Raw genomic sequence first — 21,271 nt, forward strand, 5'->3', positions numbered from 1 at the left:
GCACGTGCTTCCAGAAACAGGGTGAAAAGGGGACACCTGAGTAGCTTTAAGGAGCAAAACTTTCATCTCCCACCAAAGATCTGTGACTACAGTTACAATCTAATAGTAATCTACAGGAAATTGTGCCAAGTACAGAGAATTAGCCCACCTCTGCCAACTCACCATGTGAAACTGGGCTTGGGCCTGATGCAGCAAGTTGTCTTGCTCCGACTGTGCTATGCTGATGAAGATCCCAAGCTCCGAGTTGAACTGCAGGATGCTGCCTTGCAAGTGGGTAATGAAGTGGCCAAAGCTCCGAATGCAGCAAATCCGAACAACAGACTGCAAAGAAGCAGACAGGCAATCACCAGCCGTGTCTCCCCATGGGGGTTGTAGCCTGACCCAGCTCCGACCCTGCAGCTCACGCTTTTGGAAAAGGCAGAAACTGCTATTAAAAAAAAAAAATCCAAAGGAAACATTTCTGATGGAAATGTGCTTCTGAAGACAGAGACTGCAGGAGAGGGCTGCAGGAAAGCCTACAGTTGGCCAGAAAGCTTAGAAGTGCTTGCAGTCTGGGCTTTCCCAACTCAAGAAAACTCAGAAAACATCATCAACAGGTTCTCCCCTGTAAATCTCTGCCCAAGCCCTCAGTGCTGGGAAAAGGAATCAAATCAAACAATCTATACCTGATTTTGGGGCAGGCACTACTCTTGGCTGGGCTGCTGAGCAAAGGCAGCAAAAGGTGAGCTCACGTGGGGTGGGAGATTGCTGCACTTTGCTCCACTTCGAGATTGCTGCACTTTGAGATGACATTCAAGACCTCAGCCGGCTGGACTGTGATTTAACAAACATGGGTCCCACGGCACGCGTCAGAACAGTGCCCTTAAATCGAGGCAGAAGATGTTAAATGTATTCCCTGCTCCAAAGGAATCAGATGGGTCTAGCAAGGCAAGACAGGAGAACTTTGCCTTTTTCCGCACACCTCCACTACCCAGAAACGATCACCTTGGCCCTTTGTGCTTGGGAAAACAGACAGAAGTGCTCTACGAGGGCACAGAGTGCCACATGAAGGGAGATTTCACCGCCTTTTGCATTTATTAGAGAAGGATCACAGCGAGTACCCTGCAGCTCCAACCAAATTCCCTTCATTCAAGGCAGGGCGGAGATAGCAACTCTTCTGCCCAGACAGGAAGGTCAGGAGACTTCTTGCAGCAAAGCTGTCAACATGTGACTGTGCTTCCCTTCGTAATGACTCTGAGGGAAGGGACGACAGGGCAATTTTTTGAACACTGATTTTTGGATAGACAGACGAGTGCAGTAACTACCAATAACATGAACCCCCCTCAGACTCAAAAGTTTGAATCAGTTTGGGGTCTTATTTGGCAAGAAAGAACTAGATCTTCATCTGCAGAGCTAGATCTTCATCTTACAGCTCAGACGGGCTGCACCTCCAGAAAGAGAAAGGCAGCTTGCGCCAAGATTCAGGATTTACCCTGACTCACCTCCTCAACTGCTGAGAAAATGGGCCGGTCCTGCTCAAAGTTAAACCTCTTGTGTGCATTTTTCAGAGGGGGAAGATTTCGCAGGGCCACATCTTCTGGGAGCAGCAAGTTGGCTTTCAGATCTGGGAGCTCAGCACCACTGAGAATGTCCTTGACTTCATTACATAGGGCCAGCCCTGGAGAGGATGGAGGGGAAGCACAGCAATATATGGTGACTTAAACAACTAATGTGGGGACGAAGAGGAAAACTGCTTTAAGGCACACAATCTGTAATGATCAAGGGCAGAGGTTTTAAATTACTGTGAGCACGTGTTGAAGGAGGAACAAAAAGGCCACCCACAATATAAAGAGTAACTGTCCCAAACAACCTGCTGAGGCGCACCACTTCAGAAAAAACTGTAGTTTGGAGGGTTAGCTTTCCCATTCATCCCAACAGACAAGATCCCTGTTTAACCTATGCTTCTCATGAACCATGGGGATCTTCAGGCTGAGGTACAGGGCACGTCACAAGCATTTGGAGCTTCAAAACTAGTTTCCATGATTGCCATGACAAAATCATACCTTTACTTATGGTCTTGGCAGTTAATTCCAATCATCTTGGCCACACAAGGACTTCACGCACACAGGTGCGAGTGTTTCAGTATATCGTAAGCCATATATAATGCATTAATAGAGCTAAAGTCTACAGGACAGATAATACAGACCGTATTTAACTGGAATGGTGTTCAAACACAAAACCAACACATGCACAATGTCGCTTCCCATTCTGCTTATAAGCAAACTGCTACTGGCAAATCTCTCACCCCGGGATCTATCACACACCATGGAAATCACGGATGACTAGGCTTTCTGAAACATTACATTGCCACCTCCTTCTCCCGTACCTGATTCCTGCAGGTCTGCAGCAGAAGGCAGAAGGTTCAGGAGCACAGACAGCCTGTTCCACAGGCTCTGAGAGCTCTGCAGGAACAAAACACAAAAGGCCACAGAAAATGTCAAGACTGGTGTATGCAGAAACCAGGCCGCTTGGGCTTCCCAGCATCTTCAACAGACCTCAGAATGCTTTATGAAGAGTAAACTTCACTACGCTTCTTAGGTCAAGATTATCTTAATTCAGCTGGTGGTGTATTTGACATCACCTTCTGTCCAGGACTGGGAGAGTACCTTCGATATGCCCTTATCATCCCAGCCCAGGGGAACTGAACAGACGCAACCTCGGACCGCACACCGAGCACAGTTCCCACCTGAGCACACATGATGATGAGGTCCGTGTTTGTCCTCAGCCAGTCCAGGAACACCTTGACAGTGAGAAGCAGCCCTTCGTTGGTCACGATCTCTAGCTTCTCCTGAAGGGATCGCTCATTCCTGCAGGACTTGTTACTTGAAATGCTTTCCTCAGAGTCAGACACATCATCTGGAAAACGAAGGGAAAAGCAGGATGGCAGGCATTAATCCCCTTGAGAAGCCAAGCCCTACTGGTATGAGAACAGCGCTGGGTTGGTAAGAGTTGAGTTGAACTTTTCGGTGCCTGCACACACCCTCACAAAACCAGTTCCCTGCCCCCTACGCTGCTGATAAGAGTGTACCGCTGTTGCATTTTCTTCTTCGTTGGGAGAAGATTGCTAAAATCTCCCTGTGAGAGTTTGACAAACGCCTCAACCCCTGCAGCAGCCTCTGAGACGCTCGCTAACAGAGCAGGGGGAAGCAGCATGTGCCGGCTCAAGGACCGTATCATTTACTGCAGAGGACAGAGCCAGCGACCACTGCTGAGGCCAACGTGCACCAACCTTCGGGCTATGCAAGAGAAGAAAATGGTAGGGCTGTTTTATGAGTCAGGGCCCAGGTGATTTTAAATATTGAATATGCTTTGTAATCTTGTAATTCTACAGACCTGAGGATCTCAAAGCCACTGCCAATGAAATTGCCTGCTAGCTACGTGAGTGACCTGAGGTCAAGGTAGCAGCAAGCTGGGAATCAACAACGCATTTTGCTACAGTCCCTTATTTTAATTGCACAGTCATTTCTGCCTATTAGCACAGCAATTATCATTCAATAAACCCTCAGAATCAAAAGGAAGGAAGTAATTTATTCAGAAACCATCCCTGATAGAGTGTTAAGACCATTAAATAGCTCGAGTTTTGAAACAGCGCAGCTGAAGCAAGGAGAGCTCAAAGCTAAAAGGCACATGGGTTAATTCATTCAACCTGGCTCATTCAGCCTCTCATTTTCTACATCTATAAAGTATCACGACCACACTATTCAAATATGTTCCTGGAGCTGCAACATCTGTGTAACCCGTTGAAGGAAAATGTTAAACAGACCAAAAATCGTTTGTTTCTTCCCTTACACCCATCTCTTTCAAGTGGCTATGAAGCAATGCCGGGAGCCAGTAAACATTAACATGATCTAATGCTCCCCCTTCAAATCCTGGCCCAGGCAAAGCCTGAATCTTGCCAGTGCTGCAGGCCCATTGAATTTGGCAGCACGATGCAAAAATGTTTCCTTGCTCCAGGGAAGCTGGGAGGAATGACAAACAAGACCGAACAGGCCCATGTGGTTTTATCTGAAATACAAACAACTCCCTGTAGTGCATCAGATCTCCCTTTCAAGCTGTTTTTTCCCAGAACATTACTCGGTTGTGTAAGATGCATGGTAATAGAGACATTGCAGCTCCACCTGCTGTGCATCTGCAGTTGGGTTCAGCCCTGAGCACCCAGCGAGGCCCTCAGAGGTCACAGAAAGAGGCCCTCACCCCCTCTAGCATGCACCTAGGCCACTCTTACAGACAAGCTCCTACGAGAGCTTTGCAGAGTGGATAATCTGACATTTCATGGAGAACTTCCTGGACTGCATCTGCACCATCCATCACCAGAAGCACTAGGAAGTGTCTGATTACAGAGATTTCACGTGGGGAAAAGGAATATAATCCAAATTTTTAATATCTGCTGGAATTATCCTCTGTATCATAACAGCTGCTCAGCATTTAGCTTGTTGAGCAGAACAACAGATAACCCTGGCCGGCTGCAGGTGTTTCCTTTGCTCAGTGTACATATTCCTGGATGTCAGGCAGTAAGAGTAAAGCTCCTCCTTCAGGAAACACCCAAGACCTGCCCAGTACTTGGGCAACCTGCTCCTCCAAACCTGGCCAAAGGGGAACTTGCACCATGAGAAGGGGTGGATTTTAGCAAACAGACTGCTACAACTTGCCATTTTCTACACAGAACTGTAACAACAAATATTTTGAACGAGGTCGCTGATCCTTACCTTGCTCTACCAAGCTGGGCTTGTCCAGATCTCCGTTGACACATGGCTTATTTTCTATTCCATCCTTCAAGACGGGTGGTTCACTGTTCGGTTTCAGAAGGATGTTGCTGAAAGTGGGAGCCAAGCGAAAGCAGCGTTTGGTCTGAAACAGCTGGGTGGACATGGCTTGGAGATTGCTGGCTATGCTTGCGTCATTAGTGCTCAGGGAAGCTGGCCCATTGACTGCTGGATCCGGAACCTCAATTTTAGAGATGCTTGGGCTCTTGGAGTCCCCCAGCCCACTGCCATCCACACAGTTTTTTAAGGCCTCTTTGGGCCCGCTTTTGCCTCGGCCACTTCCCTCCTCACCCGGCTCATCCTCCATGTCCTCCAAGTCGGACCGAGATTCTTGGCTGTTCATGTCAGAGTCCGTCTCCACATCAAAAGCAGCTTCTGCTTCCTCGTCACTCTTCTCTGAGCCACTTTCTGAGCCATCACTGCCCTTTGTGGAGCCCTGGCTGGAGTCAGAGTCAAAGCCCTCGCTCAGGTCACTCTCATCCACCTTCTGGGGGTGGCGGCGGCGACGCAAACAGGAGAGGCGGGAGTATTTCTTGCTTTTCTTGCAGTCATTCTTCCGTTGTTCCTCGCTGGGCTGATGATTGGCCAAGTCAGCTTCAGCTTCCTTCTCAATCGAGTTCAAGGGCTCCCGCGGCTCCTGGTCATCTGCAGGCATTTAAAATGAGACCACAAGTTAAGAAAGTCCCGATGTGTCATACAAGCTGCTTGCCAGACCTGAGCCTGGGGAACCAGTAGTGCAAATTTCAGCCATCACTTCTATTAGTGTCTTTAACCAGAGAACAAGTAATGCCAACCCTAGAAGAATGACTCACTTTCTAAAAGGCGCCCGGGAAGACTTGGGAAGCCTGGATTCCTGCTGCCCAAGCTGTGCTGCTCCGTTATCAGGCAGCCTCAGTGCTGACTGCTGCCAGACCAGCATAAAATACACAGCTGAATCTTAAATCTTTTCCCCAGCTTTCTACAGCCTGGGAGCCAAGTGACCCGCCAAGCAGGGCAAGCGCATGTGCCAGTCAGCTTGAGTAAACCAGCCACTCCACCCTGTAACTAGACCCAGTTGACCTAATCCCTTCCTTGACCAACATGCTCACAGCCTTTCCAGCAGCCCTATGTCACCCGACAGCTTCAAAACTCACGCAGGGGAGGAGTCATTTATTGTTGCTTTTGACCAGGAAAACTCCATAGTCTTGCGTTCTGTGAAATACTACAAATTGACTGTTTGCAGGGGAAAGATTCAGCAGCTTTACTCTCTGCTGAACAGGATCCCCCGGAAACTAAAGATCTGTTTTTGTCTGAGCAGAGATGAGGTGTGCTGAGCAGGGCCTGCCTCCCTTAGACACTGCTCTGCCCAGGTGTTTCACCCGAGATCATCTCCTCAGTGGAGGAGAGAGTCCAGTAAATAACAGCAGAGAGAGAGAAAATAAGGAGCACAGATTGGGGTAAACAGATGATGAATGAGCTGCCAAGAGACACAGAAAGATAACTCCTTACAACAAGGACAGCAACATTTTCATCCTGTGATGATTCTGATACTCACAGAGAGCATCTAAGTGGAGGCCGTCTCAGCAGATTACCCATCTTTGGGGATTTCAGCCCAGCAGTCAAAGATCAAGATATCTCTAACACCACTCAGGCACCACACTACAAAACCTATGCCCAGGAGATTTAGGAAAGAAAAGTAAAAGCCAGCCCTATAGGCAGGCAACTGGGGAGACCCAGCTTATATTGTCTCTGTTCTCTTACCTGTGCCATCACTCTGAAAGGCTGGGACTGGATTTTCGCCTTCTTCTAGCTCTGCCTGCAGGCGAATATTGACGTGATTTATCAGGTGAGAGAAGAGGGCCAGCGTGAAAGCGATGGCTGCACTGTACTGCTTTGAACCTGCAACAAGATAGCGTAATGAGGTGGAGGAGACTGACCACTAGTCCAAAAAATGAATGCCAACTAAGACAACTTCTTCAGGCTAACTGGGCTGCTGAATGCTAATCACTAAATTTCTGAACGGCTGAATAAAGCACTGGTTACCTGCCCTCTTGAGGCTGTGAACACTCATAAGGCAGATGATCACCATGCGAAAGATGAGGAGATCAGGAAGGAAGGAGTAGCCACTCTCATACTCTTCTTCATCTTCACTAGTTGAGCTCAGATTAGGAGGAGAGGGCAGGTAGAACAAGCACAGGTTGAAATCCTCCAGCACAGACTGGCAGAGAGATGTCAGTTCAGAATCCAGAGAGCTTAACAAGAGGAAAAAATAAACAAGAATTATTATTCAAGACTCAAGCTCCTGGCAATGTCTGCATGGAAACTGGCAGTTAGGCTATCCTTTAGCACCAGACAGGATGAAGCACCAGGGAATATACTGCAGGCAACAACAGCTATGGGAAGCAAGTGAGATGAATCAGATTGTTTTCCTCTCCAAAGCTGCTAAACTAAAGACAAATGATAACTAGAGCACCTCCCTGCAAAGAGATGGGTCACCGAAAAATATATGACTTTTTCCCTGGGAGTTCAGGCAGTAGCCGTTAAGATACACAGGACGCTTCAATGCTAAAGGTAGCAAAAGTTTTGGATCCACTGCTCGGTTAAGGGATTACATTGCAGCGCACAAACCGGGGACTCAACTTTTCCTCCTCCCATGGTTCTAACTTGCAGCCCTGTAAGAATATTCCAAAATCCTCTGTAGCTTTAGCTACTTCAAAGGAAGCACCCACAGTATTCAGTATAATGGGCTATGGGAGTCTCCTAGTTACAAAATAAACCCATCTGCAAAACATCTAGCAAACCCTTTTCAGGGGGCAACGTGCTTGGGAAATTGAAGTAATTTCCAATTTTCTTATGCGCTAAATATGTGTTAAGTGGATATTAAATGAGCCTTGAAGTTCCACTCCGGTATAAATCAATATTTGAAAACTAATCCCATACTGGGCTACATTAGCAAGGGCACAGCCAGCAGGTTGAAGAAAATTATTATCCCTCTCTATTTGGCACTCACGAGATCGCATCCGGAGTACTGCATCCAGTCTTGGGGTCCCCAGTACAAAAAAACCCAAACAAACAAGACACTGACAAACTGGACTTAGTCCAGCAGAGGACTGTCAAGGGGAATAGAAAACACGAGGTATGAGAAGAAGCAAAGAGAATCGAGTTTGTTCAGCCTGAAAGAGAGAAGGCTCGGGGGGTATAATCTTCTGTTTTCAGATGCCAAATAGGTGATTATAGAGGACTGAGTAAGGCTCTTCTCAATGGTGCACAGCAAAAGGAAGGGAAACGATGGGTACAAGCTGCAGAAAAGGAAAATGAGACTAGATGTAGGAAAAATAAAAAAATCTCCGCAGTGAAGGTGGTCAAACACTGGAAGGGGGACCAGAGAGGTGTGGAATCTCTGTGCTTAGATCCATTCAAAACTCAGCTGGATGAGGCTCTGAGCAACCTCATCTGACTTCACATTTGAATCTACCTTCACAGTGGACCCTACTTTGGGGGAGGACTGGACCCCTAGAAGGTCCCTTCCAACCTAAACTATTCCATGATGAGTTTAACTGTAGCCTGTGTATAAGCCTTTTAAAACACCTGCTCTATTTCAAGCAGTAAGAGGTTAATTTACAATCATCTGAAAACCTCCCAGCAGAGACAGAGAAAAACCAAGGAAAAAAAAAAAAATCACACAGCTATACAAAGCTTTCTATTTATTCTAACATGAATAAGTTATGCTGTTTGTTTCTTTGAACAAGGTATTTGGTTACAGATTTCCAAATGCAATAACAGCCCTGCACACGTACAGACGGTGACTCTTTGCTGTCCTATCAGCCTAAATCCAGTGCTTGCCAGGAAAAAGCATCTGATGACTGAACAAGGCAAGAAAACACCAAAGGCATAGTACAGCACAGAGATGAGCTGCGAGGCTCAGGAGTTCAACATTCACTCAGCTACTGGCTTGATTTGGCCAGAGTCGCAAAGTATTTAACCCTTTGGTATTTCAGCCTCCCTTGGAAGACGATCTTCTTCACTCTCCCTGCAAGGTTAGAAAACTAAAGTCTTGGACCTTTTGGCAGAAAGCCTCAGCACAGGCACTGTTATCCCACAGGGAACAGTCTCTTCCAATTCTGAATGCCTGCTACTGTGAGTTATCAATAGAATATATAATCTGCCGTAACCTTACCTGCTCTTTGGCTGCAAAAGACTCTGCAGGTACATAAAGCTCACCAGCAACCTCTTAATGTCTTTGCCTCTAAAAAGATTGAGAAGAAAACACTGTAAAGCAGGTACCGCGTCACAGAGATGGGCTAGACTAACAGAGCTCTCTTAATAGGTAAATCAGGTCTCAATTGAAAACGACATTCTGACGAAACTGGAGAAAAAAGACAACTTATACACTTCTACCTTTCACCAATGTACCTCAGCCCTCATGAACAGTCACCAGCTCCAGGGGAGAGTGAGAAAATCTCTCACCTCAAACTCTACACCTAGCCAGCATTTAGCTTTTCTCCTGAAATTATGGCCCGAGAGACAGAACGGGATCTCGACTGGGGCTCTCAAAATTCTGGGAATATAGTGCCTCATATAGGGCCCCATCTACCAGTTCCCACTTCCCAGAAAGGCACTACTCTCAACCCAGAGGACGACACTGGTGGCACCGCAAACCCTCAGCCCACACCCCTCTCCTTTTCTTTTCCCTCTTACCGTTTCTTGCTTGGAGACAGCTTCCTGGTTTCACATTTCTTCAACTGGTGATACATTTTGGCTGCCTTGTCATAGAGCCGCTTCAGGTTCCCATAGGCACCTTCAAAGGACACTTCAGACTGGATACTGAGATACCAAAATAGAACACATCAGAAGTTACTCTGCCACAAGGCTGCTCACATTTTATGCCTTTAATTCACTAGAAAGTTATTCAGGCATCTAAGCATGAAGACAGGTACCCAGTGCTTTTGTTTGAACATGCTGGGCTACTTAACTCCCACTGATGTCTGCAAACCCCACTTCAAGCTGCACCACAGCTCCATCTGCAACGTTTACACACCTTTTCAAATTTGTGCCTTAAGGCCGTGTTCAGATAACTGAATTCCACCCACCCCACTCAGCACCTCCACTCCCCTTCAAAGCTGGCTCTCCAGCAGAGGCAGAGGGTCTCAGATGAAACCCTGCCCTCCAAGTACAGCCCTGCACACCTATTTTAGTGACCAGCACAACGGTTTAGTTTGACCAAGGCTCTTTCTTATTCTCATTCCTGCTCAAGAGTGAAATAAACCCATCTCTCTTCCCCCTCCCCTGAAACTCATCCGCTGAAAACAGTCACAGGTCCAAAGTAAAGGAGAAAAGAATCTGGCACCAGCAACCACAGAAAGCCAAGATCCTCAGACACCCACCAGCGTAAGTAGCAATAGGTAGCTTCTACATTGTAGTATTTGCTCCCTGCCAACGTCCCCAGCTGGTTGAAGGGCATGCCTGTCATGAAAGAGAGGGGCAACGAATTAACTTACAATTCTCCAACGGCCCTGCTAGAAAGCCGATCCTTTCCCTCTCGCTACATTTCCACACAGGAGGGAAGCCAGGAGACACAAACAGCAGCAAAGCTGCAGTACAAAGGCCTGGACTACTCGATTCTTTTTTTTTTTTTTCTGTTTTATAGTGCTTTTAGATCCTTCCCACCTTCCTGCCAGTTATCTACATAAGAAAGCCGAGCAAACAATGCCTCCTCCTCTGTATTAATAATGCCATGGCCTTGACTCTGTATTCCTCTTGACATAGACATCACCTTATCAGAATTTAAGAGTTCTGTTCCAGCTCACCGTGGTACATAAATTTTTGTCGTTTATTAGTATTTGGGATCAGCCTACCAAACAACTCAGCGAGAACTCTGCAAAGACAGCACAGAGAAAACATTTTTCTGGAATTGCACACTTTTTAAGGTAAGACAGGCCCTCAACTCTTGCCACAACGTGTTCTCATAAGGTAGTCACTTCTGAAGGAGAAAGCAGCATGCGAGTTTTTGGGCAGGGGTAAAAAGAGGGAAATTGCCAGTGATGCTCTGCTTCTGGCAATGGACAGCTGGATCTTCCCTCAGCCAGAAGAGCACAACTTTACCACGTTCATGGAAGTCTGAGCTTCTCAGAGGTTATCAGATGAGTAAGTCGAGGTCACGGGCGAAGAGCACCTTTGCTTTAACTCCTCTCTTTGGCTTGCCAGCAAAAGAGAGATTCACAAAGAAGGAAGTAATTTTAACCAGAGGATAAAACCACTCCTCTCGCAGCAGCAGGATATAAACCTGACTAGCGCAGCACCACCAAGTATTGTTTTTAGGTTGCGGCAACATGATTTTAACAACTAAAAATTCATGGTAACTCACTCACCAATTTGTGGTGCAACAGAAAGGGCTTGATAGTAAAACCGCTCAGCCAGCAACTCTGTGTCCACACCTGCCAGTTCATTCTGATAGCGAGCTGAAAGAAAACCACACACCGCACATCAGAAACCAGAAGGCAGTGTCTTCTCTTCCCTTCTGCAGAGAAGCACAGTTTCCCTACAGATTAAAAATACCACAAAACTAGAAATACTGGCCAAGTCAACAAATCCATCAAAGAAGAACTGCTCTTGGCAAAACACAAACGTACAGGGTTTGCCAGGCCCGTTTGAAGCACTTTTATTTTAACTGCACTATTCCGCACATCACAACCCCTGCCACTTCAAGCAAAGGGGTGCCTCAACACTTGTGGCAGCATGTAAGCAAAAGGAAGAAATTCTTCTGCTCCGTGTGTTAAGTGCCGATTCATTTATCCTTGAAATAACTCAGAGTCGTGCTCCATTTTCCAGTACCTCAAACAGACTATATTCTACTACAGCAGCCTGTGAAATCTAAAGCAAGTCAGCTGACCTAATAAAATAGCTGGCTGTAGCTAGACTGGACTTTATTCTTTTTTTTTTTTTTTTTAACAACAGCAGGCATTTTGGAAACTTTAAGTGAAACCACTGTGAAGAGGTGAGCGCACTTCTCTCCCGTCAGTCAGGTAAGTCATTCTTACTACCCCCATAAGACATTTATTTGCAATGCCATTTTTAGGCTGATTCACGCACGATGATAACGCCAAACAGCTTTCAAGAGCTTGAAGGCTGCTGCGTGTCAAGCACATTTACCCGTGCCACACTTCAAATAGCTGTTTTTCACAGTTACATGTTTTCTCACTGCCTTCCCTCCCACATGTTCACAATCAAGCAAGAAGCTGACACACTTACCACACACTTCAGGAGGTCGTGACTGTGGGATAGACACGTCTGCTATAAAAAGGATGACACGCAGCCAGACACAATGACAAAGAACCTGGGGCTTTGCAGTGGCCTATCACTCTCGATTGATTCACAATACTGCTTAACAAATCTGATTTTCAGTCACACTTATGCTGATGACAGTGGCTCCGTAAGGCAACCTTAAAGCAAGTCTGAACTGAGAAGTCAGCCCACTTTGAGTTTCCTTCACACTGTCCGAACAACATAAATAAAAGCAAAGGCTTCCACTCTTGCACAGCCACAGATACAGCTGTTTATCTACAGCAAACTCCTCATCTACTTGCCCAGAAACAAAGCTTCTGCAATTTGTAGCAGTGCAGTTATCCACGAGGATTTCAGCTTATACCAGTCATTGACAAATGTGTCCGAGGGAAACCGGTGTCTGCAAGTAACTACAGCTGGTGACTAACAACAATGGACCCAGTACTGAACAGGCACCATCTTTCTAACGTATTAAAGGTTGCCCTGAAAGACGATGCTCTTCTTACCTAGATCTCCCAGATAAACCAGACATCTGTGACATGCCATCTGTGCCCACTCCATCTCCTTCTCCGATGCAGACACAGGTTTCTTGCAGCCTACATGAGAAATATAAAATCACATACACCATTGGGTAAAGGCTGCTGGAAAGACACACGAGCAGGCTATGCCTCTGCCTGAGACACCCGGCATTTCACCAGATGAAAACAAAGACCACATGGTCAGACCACACTGTGGCATCTTATAGACCAGCGCTGGTTCACTCTTGTTGTCAAAATGTGGAAAATAAATGTAGAAAATATACGTAGACACTGATGGTCACCCACTGCCTCTTCATTCCCTGCTGATTAGGGGCAGTGCATGTCACTAAGAGTCACTGAAATGACTGTCACTCAGACTTATCTACAAGGTATGCCACAAAGAGCTGGCTCCATCTGCACTCAGATGAGAGGACAAAGGCCAATTCCTGTCTACAAGCCACGTGATTGTGTTAACACAGCATTGAGCACAAGCTAATAAGGCCTGTTGAGAGGCTGATTCTGTTGGCATGACTAATGAGGCATTTGGATAGGAGTCGGTGCAAATCCCTGGGAGCCAGAACAAAGTCTGAGCACACTTGCACCTGGCAGTAGCATGCAACGTGGACGTACCCTCCCCGAACACTGAAGATGGGAACAAACTCATTGTCTCAAGACTGAGATCTAGATTTAGGACTGGCCAAGCAAAAAGGGAGGAAGAGAAGTAAAACAAGGAAAAATCAAATCTGTGTTGTAGACAGGGCAGCTGCAGTCAGTTAGGAAGAACTGCCTCTGGACAAAACTGCCTTTGCGTCCAGAGGAGGGCAACAAAGCTGGTGAAAGGGCTGAAAGGAACGTCCTGTGAGGAGCGGCTAAGGACTTTGGCTTGTCTAGTTTGGAGAAAAGGAGGCTGAGGGGCAACCTCATTGCTCTCTGCAGCTTCCTGAGGAGAGGGAGGTGCTGATCTCTTCTCCCTGGTATCCAGTGAAAGGACGCGTGGGAATGGTTCAAAGCTGCATCAAGGGAGGTTTAGACTGGACATTAGGAAGCCCTTCTTTACCGAGAGGGTGGTCAAACACTGCAGTGGGCTTCCTAGAGAGGTGGTCGACGCCCCAAGCCTGTCAGCATTTAAGAGGCATTTGGACAATGCCCTTAATAACATGCTTTAACTTTTGGTCAGCCCTGAATTGGTCAGGCAGTTGGACTAGATGATCGTTGTAGGGCCCTTCCAACTGAAATAGTATAGTCTAGTCTAGTGTATTCTATACCGAACTTCAAAAAAAAAAAAAAAAAGTGGTTCAGGCAGTAGAAAGTGTCAAAAGCAACAGGGGAAGTCTCCAGCCAGCTGATCTGAACTAACTTAAGCCATCAAACATGACTCAGTTCCTGGGAGGGACTGCAGCTGGCAAGACCGTGCTTCCCATCTCCCCATCAGCACCTTCTCTCCAGCGGGGCCACGGTTTAGCCAGAGATCGGGAGGCAAAGGCTACCGCGCTCACACTTCCTCTCCAGAGAGCATTTACTGCCACCGGGCAGACCACTATCATGGATTCAGTCTAGGTTCGGTCTTCCTGTTGCCAAGGAACAACCACATTCTGGAGGAGAAAACTCCCTCAAGCAGGAATCCCAAAGGAAGGTTTTTTTAAGACCAGTCCAGCCTGCAGTCTGAGTTGCATCCCTCCTGGCTTAGGTTAAAAGAGTGGAAGTGAAATCTGGAGGCTTAAGTGACCAGTGAGGAATGGTTCCCACTTACTAACAGGCATTGTATGAGTTGCATTATACAAATACATGGCCTTCAAGTCCGTGTCCGCGTATGCTATTGGACCTATCCTCCCTTTCTTTTTTGCTTTGAATCCTCTTGCTCCCATTTATATAACCATCAAGTTGTGTCCACCCTAATTTGTAGTTCATTCGGGATTCTTACACATCCATCTTTTCCAGATATGCAAGGTTACATCTCTATTATCCAGTTACATGCTCGTCTGCTGCACCCTTTTAATTAAAGAGCCTAAACACATTAAGAAACCTGAGTAAGGGGAGCTTTTCAAATGCAATCACGCACCACAGGGTACAAACCCATCTGGAATGCGCATTTCGAGAATTTATTAATTCTGCAGTACTGAGATACATTTCTCAAAGCAACAGTTGCCAGGGACATCTGCCTTTTAAACCGACATTTCAAAGCCGATCATGATACAATCATCTCCCAGAACTAAGAATAGGATACCAGCAACTAAAACGTTCTATTGCTAAAGACGTACTAACTTCTCTTATGCCGGCTTCTGCCGTCCCCCAAGCCGGCTTCAAGAATGTCAATTAAACCCTTGCTAATACAGTTCACAAAACATACAGAGGCTCCATTTCTCACCTGGACCCACCCAAACAAACATGTGCCTTGAGGCCACCGCGCACAACCCAGGAGCAAATGTGAACAAACCATTACAAGGCAATCGAGGATGTGAATGCATATGCAGCCTTGAGCTGTTTCAAGACTGTAAACACTTTTATTCTTCCTCCCCTAATAGGTAAGATACCTCAAATTACCCTGCATCTAAGGGCATGCACAGAGGCGGTTACGTCGGACAGCTAACATACCTACTGCGGTACAGGAGCTTCCTCACGTTCTCAGTCCAAGACTCAACAGCAGTTTCAAAGCTACACACAGTATAACTAGGAAGTATGCGAAGGGAGCACAAATAGAAGGGGCACCAAAAGGAGGAACAATATCTTACATCTAGCGAATAGGATGTCCTGACAAAAATCTGTTGACTTCAAGAACCTATTCCCCCACTGGCCCATTTGTCTGCTTTAATTAAGCTTTTAAAAACATTCTGTACAGCCAGAAGTGCTCTTCAATTTTCCACAAAAACCTGCCATCACCAAACACTTACTAATGAATTTTCTAACAGCATTTTCTTCCTGTTAGAAACCCTTCTTTCTTCCCTAGTTTAGGATTAAAAAAGGCAACAAAACAGTGCCATGGAAAGGAGAGCAAGACAGACAGTCTGTTCTAAACAGATAACTGGCTAATCAGGGTGAAAAAAAAAAAAAAGGATAATCCCTTGAATGCCAAAACAAAGAGGGACTAGCGCAAGGGGAAGCCACCTGTCTGGGATTCAGGCCTTGCCCACGAGTCCAAGACATTAAGCACCGACCTATTAGAGGGTCCGTTACGTGCGTCCAGTCAATACAGCACTGCAGCTCCAGCTGATAGTGAGACTGAATGTAGAGGAGAAGGTGCTGGTAAAACCCTATGCCAGCAACTAAGTGAGTCCGGTACGCACACTCCAGAGTGCTACGGCTGTGAATGTGCTGGAGGGAAGAAAAACGAGAATATGTTAATGCAGTCCGGGTAACATTTTAGGCTGGCCACCCAAGTTATACCGAGTATGAAGCAAGATAGTGGGTAGCTCAGCTGTAATTGGTTTTGCACAGTTCTGTACCTCCTCTTGCTCAGCAATGTTGTATCTAGTGGTATTTACTAAGGGTCAACATCAAGAAGGAGAAATACTTGCTGCAACAACAAATAAATAAAATCAAGGTGTCTGGTTAGAGCACCTTAAATACATTCAGACAACCAGATCACCAGGAGAGAGTTCACGGCATTAGAAAATACAAGTGTGAACACTGTGAGTATTTTCCAGTGACCAACTCTAGTAAAAACAATCAGCACTGACAAAGCCCCTCAAGACCATCGTTCTAGATGGAGATATATGTCTTTTCAAGATGGGAAGACAAAAATTAAGCAAATTGTGTTGAAATATCCTCTGCAATGGCAGGTCTCTGAGCAGATCATTAAAGCTTACCTGCCCACAGCTAGACAAAAAGTGTACGTCAGCTCCATGATTAAAATTCAGGAGTCCCTGGCTTCCTGCCCTGTGTTCAGACCACAACTTCTCCAAGCAAATGAAGCTTTTAACTTGGTCTCACCCCTTGCACCGCCAGAGACTTTCTCATGCCAGAGCCATAGATACCTGCCTTTTTATTTGTTTTAATGAGCTGGATAACTTCATAGTAAACTTTTCTCCAGAGCAGTTCTTCTGCTTTTCTTCCATAATCCACTGGATGCAAGAACATCAGCTTCACACACAGCTCCCGCAGCCTGAGATAAATAGCAGAGAATTCATATTTAGCTACAGCAGCTTCAAATACAGCTGCCGCTACATAAGCACGGAAGAGGAAAATCTGAATTCATTATGATGGATGAGCTAGGCCATCTGGTGATGGTACAGCTTGTATCACTCCCACACAAGAGCATCTGGAAAAGCCATACACCTCACCAGTCACCTTGGCTCAGCTGGCCATCAGTAACTTCCTAAATTGGAAGGATTAGGAAGGAATTGATTAATGTCAAGAATTGTCTTGACAGCTTAAAAAATTAGTAAGAAAAATCATCCCTGCTAGGCAGCCTCTGAACCTGATAAAAGATTTCACATACATATAAGAAGTTTCTTCACCACACAGTTTTTTAAAGATAATTACAAGGAAGGCATTGGCCAACACCAAGACGACTTATTTATATCACGACGACACCCAGGAAAGCCTCCAGCCATGGACTGTATGGTTAGGTGTTGTTCACATACAGATCTCAAATCTAGCCTCTGCTTCAAAAACCTGGAGGGATCCCAACAGGGGCACTACCAATTGAATACACTGTGAAACTGCAGATTCAAAACCTCCATGTGTTGCTTCACATGGATTTTCCCCAACCAAAGATAAAAAACAAGTGCCCTGCCCAACTTACTTGTTCCTCAAGCTGATGTTCTCCGGCTTGAACACTTCTTGATACGCTGCCTTATTACCAAGGATGAGATCCAATCGATGAACGGCCTCTACCACTGCTCTGCAAGGTAAGACAGAAAGAAGAGTTTCAGAATAGCAGGTTATCTGGGATTATTTCTTGAGATCTGGGATACCTGCACAGAACCATACTAGCCTAGTTCATTCCATTATTAGCAAGCCACGTTATACCACCACACCATATTAACTGATTTCCTTTCAGCACTCTATTTTTAAAAGCTTATGGAAAGAAGAAAAAAGCAGAGTTACCCACACTGTCATGATTTTGCTACAAACCAGCTCTTTAATCACCAGTTACCACTGCCCGTCTGGTCAAAAATGTCAATCATTTCTACAGTAGCAAAGTCAGAAATTTCTTTGGACATGTTAGTAACTTTTAACCTCAGCGATTAAATCATGCTGTACATACACTCAGATTAGTTTAGAAGTCTTAAACTCTAAGAATAAAAAAGGATTGATTTCTAACAATTACTGTTTTGATAGGGTAAGAGTCAAACCTCCACCAATTCCTGTTTCCTTACCAACTTGTCTACGAAAGAAGGCAATTCACGTCATTCTCATTTGCCAAACTTCCTGATCTTCGTTACAGTGATTCACTGATTAAAGCCCTTAAAGATCTCTCAGTGATAGGTAACAGAGATATTCAAAACCAGCCTAAAATAGGAAATTCATTACGAGATTTTTCCGCTGAAAGCCAGCTAAAAGACAGACCAAGCAACCTCCAAACCTCTGAGTCATGCAAAAAAATACTTCTGTGAATCACTGCCCAAGACTCTCCTCCTGGAGGAGGAATACCACACCGTGTGTAAAATCTCAAGCACTCGAAAGATTGTAGCTGTGAACAAATCAGACTACAATTCAAGAACGTTGCAGTGAAATAAAATCAGGGACTTCCAGAAGCATTAGTGCTGACAGAAAGTACCCTCATCGATATCTCATGGACAGTTCAATAAAGCAAAAATCGACCAGCCATGTTAAACCCTTCCTACCAAGAGAGATCATCTCTAAACCTCTGCTGTTGTTAAGCCTGTATTTGAGGTCACTAAACTGAATTCTGAAATTAACTCTTCCCAGCTGTTGACTTTACATGTTCCTCTTCAAGAAATATGTCCTCCAAGTCATCCCCAGCCATTAGCTATCAAACTCCACAGGTACTTGTTCTCCCCCTCAACTTCACATTGAGGGGGAGAACCCGACGTTCCTCGTTTGTTCTAATACCTTTACTGCTCCTGCTGCTGAGCCGGCCGCACACGGAGAGGTGTTTGAACAAGAAGCTGAAGACAAGCAAGGTGCATTGTAAATACAGAACGAGACAGACCTGATCAGAGCAAACTTCTGCAAAGCAGAACAGTTAGGTGCTGCTACCAGCCTGCTCCCCTCCCCAAATTCTCCATCGCCGACAGAATGCAAACTCCCTCACCACACTCACAGCCCAATGCAATGACTGAACCTTCTTTTCACGCACGTGCACAAATGGTTGCCAGATTGAATACAGGGCACTCGCATGGCACTTGCAAGCAAGAGCGTGCAAAACCATATGCTAAAAAGGCAGGCTGAAACCACCACCACTTCCTCGAAAACTACAGATAACTGTAAAGTAACTGACGGTTTCGTATACCAGCCCCTTACTAGCAAGGCTGTCCCGGTTCCGGCTGGGATAGAGTTAATTTTCTTGCCAGTAGCTGGTATAGTGCTGTGTTTTGGATTTAGGATGAGAATAACGTTGGTAACACACTGATGTTTTAGTTGTTGCTGAGCAGTGCTTACGCTAAGTCAAGGACTTTTCAGCTTCTCATGCTGCCCTGCCAGAGAGGAGGCTGGGGGTGCACAAGCAGCTGGGAGGGGACACAGCCAGGACAGCTGACCCAAACTGGCCGAAGGGATATTCCATGCCATTTATGTCATGCTGAACAAAGAAACTGGGGGGAGTTGGCTGGGGGGCCGGGGCTGCTGCTCAGGAACTGGCTGGGCATCGGTCAGCGGGTGGTGAGCAACTGCACCGGGCATCACTTGTTTCGTATATTCTTCTATCATTATTTCTCTTCCTTTTCTCCTTTTTTTCCGATTCTCTCCCCCATCCCACTAGGGGGGGAGCACAGAGCGGCTGTATGGTGCTTAGTTGCTGGCTGGGGTTAAACCACGACAAAGGCAAATCTCCTGTCACAAACCCACCACACCAAAAAGAACCTCCTTGAAAAAAAAACAGAACATTCAGAAGCTGAAAGAGAAAATGTCCCATCTCGTGCTATGTCACGGGAAGCCTTTCATCCAAGGATAACTGGAAATCTCATTTGTTTTCAGTAGACCACAGAACATGACAGAAGAAGAGAAGCATAGGGAATAGGACTGTCTTACACAATGGCTCGGGAGATCAAAACATCACAGAGTTGAACCAACTTCTTTCTAATCAATCACGAAGAAAACCAAGAATAGAGTAAGAACCACACACAAAAGTCTGCTACTAACCTTGATATCCACAGCCACTTCTGCTCACTAGCATCTTTCTCACATGGCCTAAAGGTCCTTTGCAAACTCTAACAACCTAATTCCCTCAACAGCAAGTAAGGCAAGTGAGTAAAATGCTTTTTGGTTCACAGGTAAAAGGCAGTAAGTATGAAGCATTCATCCAAGCTCACAGCATACCGGCGGCGGGGGGCGTGTGTAGAAAAAACCAACAAGCCCCACATTCACGTTTAGTTTTCCCAAAATAGACCTCCACAAAGCAATAAAGGCAATAATTGCCACAAGGCAATAAGCACATCCTTACTGCAACCTGTCGTTAATGTCCTGTCACCGTATCTCTCAAAGACCCTCGGCAGGAAACGAACAACGTGGCTCACAGGGACGCGATCTGTTCCCCATGCAGAACGGTGACCAGAAGGGGAACTGCTTTTTCATTTGATTCCCAGAGAGAGGTATAGGAAATCCATGATCTTCTATTCCCAAAACAGGCAGTCTCTACATCTTCAAAATACCCGTAAAAATGCATTCACTGCGCACCGAATCAGCAGCCGCCGTGTGTCTGATAGAAGCTCACGTGTCACTGACACCTCAAGGTGGGCAGTGATTTCACAGTGACTACAAGCAGTCGACACCTGCATCCAAGGACACGGTCAGCCCTTATGGTGGGACGTCACACGCGCAGATGTGAACCCGCGTGTCCAAATCCTCGTGTGCAAGTTAACTGCATTCGAAGGCTCAATGCGGACGACTCCTCCTGCCACTTATTCAATTCAAATTCCTTTGTGGGCACATGGTCCAGGTTCTCTCACTGCTCAGTAGCTCACGTGCCAAACAAGCCTCAATTTTTTTATATCTAAAAAAAGGGTCACAAAACCTAATCTAAGAATCCTCCTGAGTTCAGCAGCGACAGAAATGCATCTTGATACTGTACAGTATGACGCCCATGAAATGACAGGAATTACTCAAAAAGCAGTTGCCAGAACCCCCTTTCCAGGCTGCAAGCAAACAGACAGCTATTTGGCTGCCAACAGTATCAGCGGGTAAGAAATGTGATCAAGCAGTTAAGGGAAGCCTACTCACATGCACCAGGACTCAAACGCCTGCCAAACGTGAAGTACAGAAAAGTTTCCTTCCAGGGACTGCGAGCAGGGACGCTGGAGGGTATTTCACCTTCCCCTCGAGCGCAGGGTGGGAGGCATCCCGGAGGGCATCTCCCGTACAACCCTGCTTCCTACAACAGTCAGGGACGGGCGCATGAAGACACTGGCTGCTTCTGCTACTTTTTATGGGTTCATAAAGAAACAGAGTTGGTGACTTAAAAGCAGCAAGGTTTATCTTTTAGGATGTGGGTTCCTGAGCCCTAAGGCAGAAGGCAGACCCCACGCTCAAACATCTTCTTATCAGCATGAGCTCCATGGTGCTGCTGGAGGA

At 46.0% G+C, this 21,271-nt stretch overlaps 1 protein-coding gene across 4 annotated transcripts in view; it reads right to left on the minus strand.

Annotated features, from left to right (window-relative positions):
* Positions 1-21,271, minus strand: part of SMG5 (SMG5 nonsense mediated mRNA decay factor) — a 30,014-nt gene that overhangs the window by 4,992 nt on the left and 3,751 nt on the right. For 3 of the 4 annotated variants that reach the window (XR_012670417.1, XM_075133446.1, XM_075133448.1), the window contains exons 2-16: positions 17,322-17,420; positions 16,556-16,679; positions 15,733-15,889; positions 12,569-12,658; positions 11,150-11,239; positions 10,166-10,244; positions 9,480-9,605; positions 8,959-9,027; positions 6,825-7,033; positions 6,543-6,680; positions 4,746-5,447; positions 2,726-2,895; positions 2,366-2,441; positions 1,482-1,657; positions 163-321 (exon numbers count right to left, since the gene is read on the minus strand). Coding sequence is in view for 3 of the 4 variants with exons in the window: in XM_075133446.1 (XP_074989547.1) it covers positions 163-321; positions 1,482-1,657; positions 2,366-2,441; positions 2,726-2,895; positions 4,746-5,447; positions 6,543-6,680; positions 6,825-7,033; positions 8,959-9,027; positions 9,480-9,605; positions 10,166-10,244; positions 11,150-11,239; positions 12,569-12,658; positions 15,733-15,889; positions 16,556-16,679; positions 17,322-17,420 (2,464 nt within the window). In the remaining variant the exon portion in view is untranslated. The remainder of the gene's footprint in view (positions 1-162; positions 322-1,481; positions 1,658-2,365; positions 2,442-2,725; positions 2,896-4,745; positions 5,448-6,542; positions 6,681-6,824; positions 7,034-8,958; positions 9,028-9,479; positions 9,606-10,165; positions 10,245-11,149; positions 11,240-12,568; positions 12,659-15,732; positions 15,890-16,555; positions 16,680-17,321; positions 17,421-21,271) is intronic. The other variant, XM_075133447.1, reaches the window with a different exon arrangement.

The sequence above is a fragment of the Calonectris borealis genome, chromosome 29, assembly GCF_964195595.1.
Source record: "Calonectris borealis chromosome 29, bCalBor7.hap1.2, whole genome shotgun sequence".
Lineage (NCBI taxonomy): Eukaryota > Metazoa > Chordata > Aves > Procellariiformes > Procellariidae > Calonectris > Calonectris borealis.